Source organism: Nelusetta ayraudi, unplaced genomic scaffold (assembly GCF_046127955.1).
Source record: "Nelusetta ayraudi isolate G7.1 ecotype Tasmania unplaced genomic scaffold, CSIRO-AGI_Nayr_v1 ptg000011l, whole genome shotgun sequence".
In the NCBI taxonomy this organism is placed as follows: Eukaryota; Metazoa; Chordata; class Actinopteri; order Tetraodontiformes; family Monacanthidae; genus Nelusetta; species Nelusetta ayraudi.
In genome coordinates, this window is record NW_027466061.1 from 14,580,333 (window position 1) to 14,593,218 (window position 12,886).

The 12,886-nt window shown below is 45.8% G+C and overlaps 1 protein-coding gene across 3 annotated transcripts in view; it reads right to left on the reverse strand.

The window, feature by feature from the left end:
• The window catches only part of LOC142885137 (ephrin type-B receptor 1-B), a 154,572-nt gene that overhangs the window by 99,367 nt on the left and 42,319 nt on the right, over positions 1 to 12,886 (reverse strand). For all 3 annotated transcript variants that reach the window (XM_076021297.1, XM_076021299.1, XM_076021296.1), the window contains exon 2: positions 3,450 to 3,514. In XM_076021297.1, the coding sequence (XP_075877412.1) occupies positions 3,450 to 3,514 (65 nt within the window). The remainder of the gene's footprint in view (positions 1 to 3,449; positions 3,515 to 12,886) is intronic.

A 12,886-nucleotide genomic window follows, 5' to 3' on the forward strand; every position in this document is an offset into this window, starting at 1 on the left:
GGTAAAAAAAAAATTCTCGCCTGAACCCCACCACCACCACCACCTCCTTTTTGTAAGCACCTGCTGCAGTCAGAAATTCTGCCTTCAGTTTCCCTGGCCGTGTTCCTCCTCGCCCCCACCATTTATCCCCTGCACCTTTTTTCCCCCTCCTTTGCTCACTTGGCCGACTCTTTATCACTTACCCCCCCTGTCCCGCCCCCCCCCCCCCACACACACACACACACACACACACACACACACACACACACACACACACACCAACATGCCCCTCTTTCTTCACGCTCCACAGCCCTCGCAGCCTCTGTCGGCTTAGCTGCGGCTGCCTCCCCTCCAACCTGCCCAAGCTTCCCCCCACCCACCCCACACACACACACACACACACACACACACGCACACACTGGACCTCCCCCTCCCCTCCGCTCCACACCCCACCTCACCTCAAAGCCGTCTGTGACCTCCTGGAGACACATTAGTTCACCAGGGTTCCTTTCAACACGCAAACCGTGGTGCAGCAGCCACACAGGCCTGCTTTTCTTTTCTGCCCGCCCGGCTCACACATAATGGATCCCTCTCTCCTTTACACACACCCAACCACACACACACACATGCACGCACACACATCAAGCGTCCCCTAATCCTTCCTCCCTGACCCCAGCAACCTCACTCCAAACCCTTCATACGCATTATTTTTCTCCTTCTTGTTTCACCAAAATTGTTAATATAGTATTTAATATGTGTGTGTGTGTGTGTGTGTGTGTGTGTGTGTGTGTGTGTGTGTGTGTATATATCCATATATATATATATATATATATATATATATATATATATATATATATATAAAATAAAAGCCTTGTTGCAAATGTTTAAGAGTATTTCATTTGATTGTTTTTGAAACACATCAAAAACGGAAGTTAATTGTTTCTCCACTCATTTTTCCTTTGATCATTTTTTTTGGAATCTGCTTTGTCTAGAAAGGAAACGGGGAAAGAATAAGGTTGTTTTTTGGGCCTGTTTTTTTTGTTTTGTTTTGTTTTGTTTTCTTGTGCCAACACAGCTGGAACACGATATATTATATTGCACATCACATCAATACTTTCAAGTTTGAGTACTTGTTATCATATCCAGAATATTCTAAATCTTCTCTGTCACCCGTTTCTTCATTTTCACTTGTTTCCTTTTTCTTTCCTTGCAAATCCTTACATCCATGAACCAAGTAATGAATCAAGGAACTTAATATCTGAAACTAATCTAGTGTAAAACTACACCTTCTTAATGGCCAATAATTAGCTTTTTGAACATGGGTGTTTGTAAGTCAATTTCACATCATTTTACAAGTGTTATCTCTAAAGCTGCACCCTGGAGTTTTTCCAAGCTTAAAATGATGGCTGGAAAATAATTAGTGACGATTAGGGATTTATTCAATTGTTTGTTTTGATAAATGACTAAGACAACTAGCTTTCTCTTTCTTTAATATGTACTTTCCTTCCAGTGTGCGCCCTGGCCTGTTTTGACATGAGGTGACAAAATACAATTTATTTTTTTTAACTATTTTTTTTTTAATGGTAAGAAGCTGGACCACTCGTAATTGTAAAAAAAATAACTTTAAAATCATTAAAAGGGTTTACAGGCACACATACACACAGCAGGTTCCACCCCGTCAGTGTGCAGCTGCATACCACAGCTCCGCGACACAGGTTTTTCAGCCCCTGATACGTCCTCGTGTTTACACCAGTGGAACTAATGGCACTTGCGCCTCTGCAATCCTTCAGAATTAACCCTCCAGGTTGGCCAAACACAAACACACACCCAGACATACGCACACACACATACACTTCTTACGAACTCCTGAAGGAGAAGTCACTCGGGAAAATTAATGAGATGTATCCAATAGCAGCAGGGATAACAACAGCAGGCAACAGCAGTGTGTGTGTGTGTGTGTGTGTGTGTGTGTCTTTGGTGAGGAGGAACTTTAAGTGGTTCACAACTAGAGGGAAACTGACCGTTTAGTTGCTAATGCACAATATTTAAAGGAAGAAGTAAATGTGTCCATGAACTCTGACTCACATGACATGTTTACTTTACTTGAACAGGTTCATTCAAACGGACTGAAATGGATCTGATTATGTACTTATAGTTGGACTGACTGCTTTCAACTGGAGGGTATATTGAACAGTTTAGTCATTCAATCTTCATGATGGAGGAAAATTGTATTGGTTTGAATTTAAGGTCCTGTCAGAATCAAAAAAAACAATTAGCATTTTATTGCACTTTCAGACTGGTGAGCTAGACTAGAATGAACAAAGGTGTGAATAACAGAATGACAGGAACAGTCTTTGTTTCGCAACAGCTTACACACTTGCAAATAAGTTTTGATAATGGGAATTAAAGCAAGTGACCCGCCATGTAAAGTGGATTTTTTTAAAGTAGTAGTAGCTGTAGTTTGTTATGCTGGATGTTTATCTATGATGAAACACACTCCAGCACTCACCACCCCGGGAGCAGAAATAGACAGAAAATGAATCAAAAGCAGTGGACGACAATTGTTATGTGTCGCACAATCTCAACTGACCAAAGCTGAATTAAGCCTGTTTGCATGTGTTTGTCTCTCTCCTGTGTGAGCAAATGTGACTAAATCCAGGAATGAGTCAGGCGCCACCAACAACTTTAACATGTCCTGAACAAGTCACAGTAATACTGCTCAGTGTAACAAAACAAAACAAAAAAGTGTGTGTGTGCGCAGCCCCACTCTGCCTTAATAAACAAAGCCAGAAAAACGATCGAGTCAAATGCCTCCGGATACTTTCTGCGGTATCCACTCTGCACACCTCATCATTAAATGATTATATTAAATTATCTTTCAGTCCATTAGTGTAATAAGACAAGTCGTATGGTGGATTACAAAAAAAAAAAAAATCCTATTTTGGAGCTATTTGCACTGGCTTGGCGCCACTTTGACACGATTCTCCTTTTTCCCACCGATTTCATGTGTGCGTGAAACGACTCGGAAACTTGAAACTGTTTCCCCCTGAAATCTGAATAAAGAGGCCTGGAGCTGTTCCATCCGGCTGGCTCCTCCTCCCCTCTTCATAAATGTATCATTACAGTGTCATTATGTCTACCGAACACCAATGCCAGCCTCCATTTATGGGGACTTAGGTACTGTCCTCTGGGACTTACGTGGACCCATTATGTCATTAAGTCATTATGAGCTGGGCAGAAAGAAAATAATAGCCATAATAGGAGTTAGATTGGCCACTACTCCTATCTTTGCCTTTCTTCCTCCCGGTTTGTCTGGCGGAGCAGCGTGTCCTCCGTTATTCATATGTCATAACACCCCAGCTTCAAAACAGGAAGTTTCCAAAGCCAAACTTTTTGCTTTGAAATGCACATTTTTTCTTTTTTATTATTATTTTCCAACTTTGTTTATGCGTCGCGCACGAGTGACTTACCCCAGAGTTCGGATATGCCGTCCAGCCCAGTTCAGCCGTGGCCACCCGCGTGTCCATCACGGTCTCTGCAGCGGAGACAGAATACAGGAAGCTGCTTAGCCTGAGAAATCAAAGCTACTCACAGTTTCACCCGGCGGAGTGCAGACAAGTGCTTTGGCCCTGGCGATCCTGTGACCGTGGCCAGTGGGTATGGAGGAGATGAATCGTCAGCAGCCGAGCATCCAGGGAGCTCCTGTCAGCACGCTTAACATTCGGCTCTTGGCGCACAAGCACGAAAAAACTTCCACCACGCTCTCTTTCCAGACTTTGCGAGGGAGCGTTTTGCAGTTGTTGGGTTGGTTTTATCCTCGGTGTGTTAGTGCGGTTAGATAGAGAGTTGTCTGCTTTAAGGCTCAGCTGTTTGCTGCTTCTTTACTCCGAGCTGAGACGCTGTGCTGTTTATTTCTGGGGGATTTTCACAGCTTTCACAAACAGCCAAAATAACAAATTCTCACGCAGGGAAAACAAGCGCGCCGGTGAAGGGAGGGTGTGGGGGGGCAACTCGGGGAACTTTTGAACTTTATCCATGTCATCACCGTCTTGTGTAACACACGCAGTGCCATATGATACACGAGTGCATTCTTCCTGTCCTCCTATCTTGCTAATCTGCAGTGACACCTGATAGAACTGGAATTACCGGCTCACTGTGGCGTTGGCGGTGGACCTCTGTCCGCACAACACGCTGCACTTTCCAAACACATGCAGACCCACAGTGACGAACAATGTAATGACTGACAGAGAGCCCCAGGCAGAAGGACACACTGACAAATGACTTTGACAACCTCCCTGTCTATGTTCCTGTCTGCTCATCTGAGGCAAACAACTGCCGTTTCAGAAAAAAAGTCTAACAAAAAATAGTGCAGAATTGATCTTCCCAATCTGTTAGAAACCAACCGAAACCAAACTTTGATTATGAGAAAAACTGTTACAACTAAAACTAGGAACTACATTTCTTTGTACTTTTCAGGTAATGTATTCTGAATGTAATCTATCTATCTATCTATCTATATATCTATCTATCTGGATGACTGACAATAAAGATGTCTTTACATTTCTAAAAACAAAAAACAAAAAACAAAAAACAAAAAAAACAACGAACAAACATTCAAATCATCACTTGAACCAGTCCAAACAACCACACATTGTGCTCGGGGCATTCCTGAGATCTCAAGTTGACATGAGCAGGTCGGAGCGGACGGCCAGAAATAATAACAATAATTGCCTGCAGCCACAGCTGTCAATAGTGCAACGGGCACCGGCATGAGTCTTGCAGCTCAGTAAAGATGTTTGTCAAGGCGGATATTCTGATTAATGTCCACCTTGTTGGCAGCCTGGGATCCATGACGCTCAAACAGCCCCGGGGAAGAAAGGGAGACATACCGCTGTCATCAAAAGTGCAGGTCACTACAGCGCACATGGATTTATGGCACTGATGGACATGTTGGCACTTTAGCCTTAGCGGCACGCTGATGGATGCATATTTCTCTGCTGTAACAGACGGCCGGCCGCGGCCCCTCCGTGTTACTGGGAGTGAACCTTGGCATATTTCAAACTGCCTCCACCTTCCCTGCACCAACATGCCCTGCCCCTCGCGTTCCCGGCCAAAAGAGATAAAACAAACAAAAAAAAAAACGGCACAGACCGAGGAGCAGAATGCCATGTCTGGATGGTCTGGACTAGATTAGCTGGCGTGAGGGATTTTCTTTTGTGGGGGGGAACTCGCAGCAGCGGCGGCAGCTTTGGCTCTGATTCATCCGCGATCACAGCGAACGGTTGGCTGGTGACACCCACTTATGTCCATGATGGAGGAATCTCAATGTGATTGAACGCTGGAGTCAAAGGCTCGCTGGCTCACCCTCACTCTCTCTCTCTCTTTCTCTCAGCCAACCCAAGAGGCACGGGCAGCTTTCGCTCGTTTCACATCGTGCTAGATTTGTGCCGATTTAGAAATCATTTCAAATGAGCTGGCAGATGGATTTTAGAGTTAAAAAGGTCACAGATTAAAAAAAAGAAAATCTGCATGGACAATTAGAGTCATTCTTAACCTCTGCACAGAAAAAAAAAACATGGCCTTTCATTCCTAACCTCTACTTATGGAAAGACACCGTCCTCAGGCACAAAACTAATTAGCCAACTTAATTCAAGGGCACACAAAGACACGCACCAGACCCCAACTAGCCAAGACTGGGACAATTCCCTGTGTACACCTCTGCTGGCAGGTCAGAGCTGCCGCCCATTGAAGTGTTTTTTTTTTTTAATTTCCCTAACAAAAAAAAGCCCAGACTGGCTCTTGCACAGCTCCAGCCAGTATGACATGTCAGCTGGGAAGATAGGAGCATGTAATAGTCTTCAGCAGCAGCCAGTACTGGGGCGACTGCCAGGCATCTCTCAGGGGAAATCACACAAGCTTTAGTCAAATCTCATAAGGCCCTCGGCTGGCCGGCCGGCCGTTAGCCCCCAGTTTCCTTCGGAGATGAAAAGAGGGCAAAGTTGAAGCCGTTGGCCAAGGTGGGAGACCAATAAGAAGAGGATGTGGAGGTGGGGAAGGGGATCAAATGGCCCAAAGGAGGGGGTGGGGCCGCGGATGGCGGAGCTACGTCATGTGACTGGTACCATTAGCAGAGCAGCAGATGAGTAAATGGAGAATGCTACATGGCCATTAGCAGTGGGGCACCATAGCTAGCGCACCTGTCCACCAGCATGGGGGATTCACAGGATGTCCCCTGTGTGTGTGTGTGTGTGTGTGTGTGTGTGTGTGTGTGTGTGTGTGTGTGTGTGTGTGCGTGTGTGTATGTGTGTGCGTAATACAAATTAGCATTGCCTAAGAGAGAGCTGTAAACAAAAACTCACTATTGAAAATGTCTTTTCCAATGAAGACTCAAATGAATGTTTACATTCCGCTATCACACATCCTCTAATGGAGATCTCCTGAGACCTGCACACAGACACACACACAGACACACACTGTCTCATGCTCGCACCAGAGGGAGACGTTTACTGGTGGCTGAGACGTTTACTGGTCTCTCTCTCTCTCTCTCTCTCTCTCTCTCTCTCTCTCTCTCTCTCTCTCTCTCTCTCTCTCTCTCTCTCTCTCTCTCTCTCTCTCTCTCTCTCTCTCTCTCTCTCTCTCTCTCTCTCTCTCTCTCTCTCTCTCTCTCTCTCTCTCTCTCTCGTCGCCGGGCTGCAGTGGCTTAATGCTGGGTTAGTCCTCGGCTTAGACTATAAAACCCTCGTAAAAAGCAATTAGTCCTCCCTCTCCTCGCCTCTCCGGCTTTCTGATTGCAGCCACACCTGACAGCGCATCCCATTACCAGCCTTCCCGGCCTGTTTTCAGCCAGTGGCTTCGGGCTATGATGCTTCAGATATGCCCCTCGAGGGCAGCCGACTCTGGGCACAACATTAAGGATGAGGTTTTAAAGGAATGGCAAAAAAACGAGTTGGGTTAAGAGCATGGGGGGACTGAGTTTGTTGTAGTAAGAGGTCAAAGTTGAAAATGCTATATTTCCATCCAGCTGGAGGTTTGTCACATAGACACGCAATTGGCAATATTTATCATGGTTGCAGTTTCATGGCTAGTGTGTCTCTGGTGCATTTGGAAGGATGTATAAAAACAACAAGAGGTCAAAGGTTCACTCCCCACAACAGCACGTACAACCTTGAACAGACTCACATGCCACTTTATGAGGTACCACGCCATTAGCTAAATCTGCCTAATAAAGCGACCGGTGAGTGTTTTATCATTCAGCGTGAGTCCTCGATGGAAGCCGCTGCTGACGTCATCAGAAAGCCTTGGTATAAATTTTAGATGACTGCATGTGTGTGGGCCTCAGCGGATCCCTGCCATCAGAATCTCACCCCACCCCTGCACATAAAAGCTACGCACGTAAAATGAATCTATTGGACCGAGATGCAGAGCCACCGGTATGTCGCTGTTTGACGCGGGTCGGCTAGGTGTGCATGAGTCAGCGAAGCACGAAGTCCGAAAAAAGTTGCAAGCAAAGCCAAAAAAAAAAGAACTGAGGGGAGCGAACTGCAGCTTCTAATCCCAGAAAGCAAAGCTCCTTCTCATTAGCAGCGAGCGGTGGATCAATACCAAAATGGCAGCCGGCTTTCACAGGTGGAGGGGCGGGCGAGAAATGAGAGAGCGAGGGAGGAGTGCATTAAACATTGATAGTGGGGTGGTCGGGGGATGGGGGGTGCTGACATTACGGATCGATGAGGCGGCCCCTTTCACACAATTACACGTCAGCGAGCTCTCGCATGATACATCGCGCACACATGCATGATTGCATATCGACGGCAGAGTGGAGGAGCCGACCGCAGGCAGCGAGACGGCCCTGGGTGGGGGCGGTTGGTGGTGGGGGGTGGAGTGTTGGGCACAGCCCCGCCCACCAATCGCCCGCCTCTACGTTTAGTTTAGTTTATTCGATGTACACGCGTGGTGTGATTTTGTAAATGAATAATTTACCCCAAAAAAACAGACTTTACAATGAGCTGATGTAACCAGTTACCAAGCCTCAATAGTAGCAAAAACACAACTTTAACACCCAGACATAGCCAACCCAAAGAAAGAAGAGCGAATAAAAGCAGAAGTAAGAATATTGCAAGCAGCAAGATTGAAACGTGTGTTTCAAACCTGTTTATAATTGTCAATAATAATCTGCTTGAATTTATTTTTAAATGTGTAATACTTTTGCTTTGTTTCAGGCGTTCTGACAAACAATTTCCATAACCTCACCCCAGCCACAGAAATACACAGGATGAAGTATAAACGCTTGGTGGTTGAAAATGAAGTTCCCCTTTGAGTGCACAGGGCCCATCCCTGTTCGTAAAGATTAGTTTTGTTTTTTTAAAGATAATAATTTCTGGCTTTGTAGATTGTTGAGGTTAAGCGTGCAGGTTCGACGCTCAATTCTCCGCAGGGTTTCCGTCCCCCTAACGCATCTTTTCCCTCTCGTCCCGCCAACCGTTGTCCGCCGCCAAGCTCCACAGTTCTTTGTAATTCTACCAGACAATCACGTCCAGATGCGGGTTCCTAACCCGTGATGGTCCGCTCTCAACGAGCTGAAATAAGATCCGGTTGGGGAAAAGAGGGGGGCACTCAAGCAACATTATTTAAGAGGGTTTCTTTTTTTTTCAAATATCCTTTTTCTTTTCAGTGAAATCAAATCAAGATGTGAAGACAAGAAGAGGAGGAGACTGAAGGGCGGCGGAGAGGCGAAGACCATTAAAAAAAGAAAAAAATAGTAAGAGGAGAAATCAGTGAGACTGAAATGAGCACTTAACAATGATGAAGCCCCCGCGGTAACCCGCTGAGCCTGGCATCTTAATATGGCGCACAAAAAAAACAAAGTGACAAATAAACAAGAGCAAAAGCGGCGGTGTCTTCCAAAACTAATCAGCCGCCCACTTTGGTGATCTGTCAGCTCGATGGAAAAAAAAAACTAAAAACAGAAGATTTCTGAAACATTTCTGAGAAATTATGAAGGAAAATGTTGTAACACTGGAAATCCAACATCTGCATAGCGGCGCCGGTCCCGGTTCAGTTGACGCTTCTTTTGTGTTTTGTGTTGAGTTTCTGGCACAGCGAGGGCGTGTGGGGGAGTGAGTGTGTGTGTGTGTGTGTGTGTGTGTGTGTGTGGGAGGGGGAAGATGTGATGTGTCTGCTGATGAAGTCATTATGTCCAACATGGAGGACTCTCTCTCCCAGCCAACACAGATGTGAGGCTGTTTTATTGTTTTTTTTGTTTTTTTTTTTAAATCTCGTGACGCTTGTGTCACTCGTGTTTTTTCGGCTTTAAATAGAATAAGAGGACAGTCGACGGCGCCACATCAAAACAGAAAAAAAAAAAGAAATAGTCTCCCCGCAGACAGGAAAAATAAAAAAAACGACAAGGTGTCTGATTTGAAAATGAAAGAGAAATGTGCTGTCCTCGGAGACGTTTGGAGCACAGTTCAGACATCTGTGCAAATGAACGCTCACACACACACAAACACACACACAATGCAACACAAATGTATTTAGAGGCCCTGGGCTTTGGCTCCGGCTCGGCCGACTGCAAAACAACATTTTCAGCAGGAATGCAGGAGCAGGTCAGAGGGATGGGAGAGGAGAGACGGCGGAGGTGGAGGCCAAACGGGATGAGCGGCAGATGTTGGCGGCAGCACCTCCGACAAAATGAATACACACGCATGCAGTATCAGGAGGATGTGATGAAATTATTCTATTAGCGGAGCAAGGTGACATTCCTGCCAGCGCCGCCGCCGCCACACATCTGGGCTGCCGCCGCCTCGCCGCAGACACAAACTTTTTTTTTTTTTGGTTTGTTGTTGTTTCAGTAAGCGTTTCTTTCTGCGTGGACAGGAAGTGGAGGTTTGCCAGGATGAGGGCCGAACGGACAGGTGCGCAGCCAGTCAGTCGCAGCCAGGACGACGCCGGAGGAGCCGCCTGTGTCGTCCAACTGTCTTTAGTGGCCAGTCACGCGTTCGACAAGGGGGAGGGAGAGAGAGAGAGAGAGAGAGAGAGACTCTGAATGCTGAAGGCCTATCCCGCCCACCCCCTCCTCCCCTCTTGTTCCCTCTCTCCTGGTCAGGGGAGAGAGGTTAGGCACATCATTTGCATTCATTAACATTACATTAGCGGACAGAGTGATCTTTAGAAACCAGGCTGGCGGAGAGTGTCATCTTTAATTCATCATAACCCCACCGACTAGCCGTCCTCACTTCTCCCTCCCTGCCTGCACCCCTCCCCCTCCTTTGCCCCCCCCACACCTTTTCCTTTTTTCATTTTCCTCTCCAGCTTCCACCGCTGTCCTTTATCTCTTATTATCACCATGTCCTGGTATTGACAGGATACACCCTGGATTTGAGCTCAGATATAGGAGGAAGGAAGGAAGGAAGGAAGGAAGGAAGGAAGGACAATGGACACGCCCAGGTGTCTCACTGCTGCTGCCGCTTTGTTTTTTTTGTCTTTTTGGCCGCAACTTGCAAACATCCTCCAGGGCTCTGAGTGTCAGAGTGAAGCTCCACTTGTTTCGTATCTTTGTGTTTTTTCTTTTTTTGCAGGTAATATCATCTTACTTATCAATGTTCTCAAAATAAACGCACACAGGAATAGCCTTGATTTTAAAGGGATGGTTCCCTGAACGTTGTAATTTTATACATTTACCACTCGCCACAGTCTGGCGGGAGCCTCTGCTGACCCCGTCAAATCCTCATAACTGCTCTTTACTTTCACAGACGGAAAGAATTCCACACAATGGGAGGCCATTGTGGCCGAGTTCAATGTAAAAAAAAACAAAACAAAACAATAGGCCACATGGATAACATGTTTCCACACAGTGTGTATGGTGTCATCCAGCCACAATCCAGAAACTGTTTAAAAACATAATATTTTCAGTTGTAACATCCACTGTAGTCTCCTAGCTAGCAGCTGTTAGCCATGCTCACAAGAGTTCTCGTGAGTCTTGGCTAAGAGGCTAAAAGGGAATATTGTGGCTAAAAACATGGCGCTAAACCCTTTCAAGATAAAGTGCACTCCTGAGTATTCTGAGTCATTCATTTGGTGGAATTCCTACCCTCCATGAAAGCAAAAAAAAAGGTTATATATACTGGTCATAAAAACGTCACAACAGCCTCTATCGACATCAGGAGCAAATAGCGAAGGTGAAATCTGAAAAGGAAATGTCAGTTTTGAGTGGATCATCCCTGTCAGGGTAAACAATCGCTGAAGGTTCCCTGATAAGATTGCACATGCAAAGGATATTTTTCCCAGCAAAGCATTTCCAGTGTTTGTGCACGTAAATGTCAGCACGTTTCCCTTCCATCTGAACTGTGCTCCGCATCCTGATTGATGACGTTCACCGGCCATGCATAAGGTGAGGAAATCAATGCCCCTCTGCATTCTGAGCAGAGACGCAGGATCAAACAGAGAAAAAGACTCACGGTGTGGGTCAATTAAAAAACAAAACAGCCTCATTATTGGGGAAAAGCGCTTTTTACCGAATCCTGCTCTGCAGCAAAGACAGAGGCTGTCTGAGGATTAAAAAACAGGAAGAAGTTAAATCACATGACTGACGGCCTGAGTTGAGGCTACACAAAACCTATGTAAATAAGGCCAGCAACTGAAATATTTTGGCTTCAGCTTCCCAAATGGGATATATGGATTTCCACGAAAAGCGACTGCATCAACATAATCCAGCGAGACAAGAAGTTCCACATTTTTGGAGAGGACGTGCAAAAAAAAATGTTTTTACTTTCCTTTTCTTTTCTTTCTTGTCTGATGCAGAGATGTACAGCAGAAAACATCATCAAGTAGATTCAGACTGTTTGTGATAACACTGCACTTACCTGAACAGCGCCACTCCCTCACCAAACAACATCACGTGTTCACCTCATGTACACGGGAGCATGAAATATACACTCAGCAGCCACTTTATTAGGTGAACCTTGCTGTCACCAGATACCCAATAGAGCCAGAGATGCTGTTCTGCAGACCTTGGTTGTAATCAGTGGTTATTTGTCTTACTGTTGCCTTTTATAGCGTGCAACCAGTCTTCTCATTATGTGCATTATTCAGATATCATAAGCGCCCAGGACTGCTGCTCGCTGACACAGCCAGCAGGCTGCCCAGCACAGCAAGCAAAGATCGATATTTAACCATTTTAACCTCGCAGTAATGAGCCCGAGGTTCGCTCAGGGTTCGCTGTAGCAGCAGACTTGCAGCAGTGGCCGTGCAACAATCCAGATGGATACACCAGAATCTGTCACCATACTCATTTAGGGCCAATATCACCTCAGCTGGCCTGTCTGCTTCTGAAGGAACCCTGCAATTTGCTGCAGTAAAATGAGGCAATTATGACCCTTATCAGGCTCCTCACCTCACAACACAGCATTTAAGGGGAGGGATTGTTTGCAGGCAGTGGAAGAGAGATTCCCCATTCACCACGCCCACCCACCCCCCCACTACATGAGAAATGAAAGAAATCTGGTCATTTTTTAATGACAAAGCTGAAATAATTCCTTGAGCAATGAGCAAAATGAGAAGCGGGGACTATCTGGCCTGAGGGGCCATTGGAACACCAATTTGCAGCAAGTGCAGAAACAGTGTTTGTGTGAGAGAGCTGGGACAGCGAGGACGGCCGCGTAATTTAACCCATCCCCATTGGGACGAGACCTCCACAGTGAAAGTCCGTTTGCCAAGACATTGACATTTTTAAACTTCTCATATGAAAGTTAAGAATTTACCACTTTTCTGGCCCTTACATTACTCCTCCTCATTGGAAAACAACCCAGTGCAGGTCACCCTTGTGTGAGGCTGACCTTTAACGAGTCTAATCTCCAGATAATTGGATATCCGGGTGAGTTAAAGTGTCGTGTTTTCCCAAGCAGACCAGGAA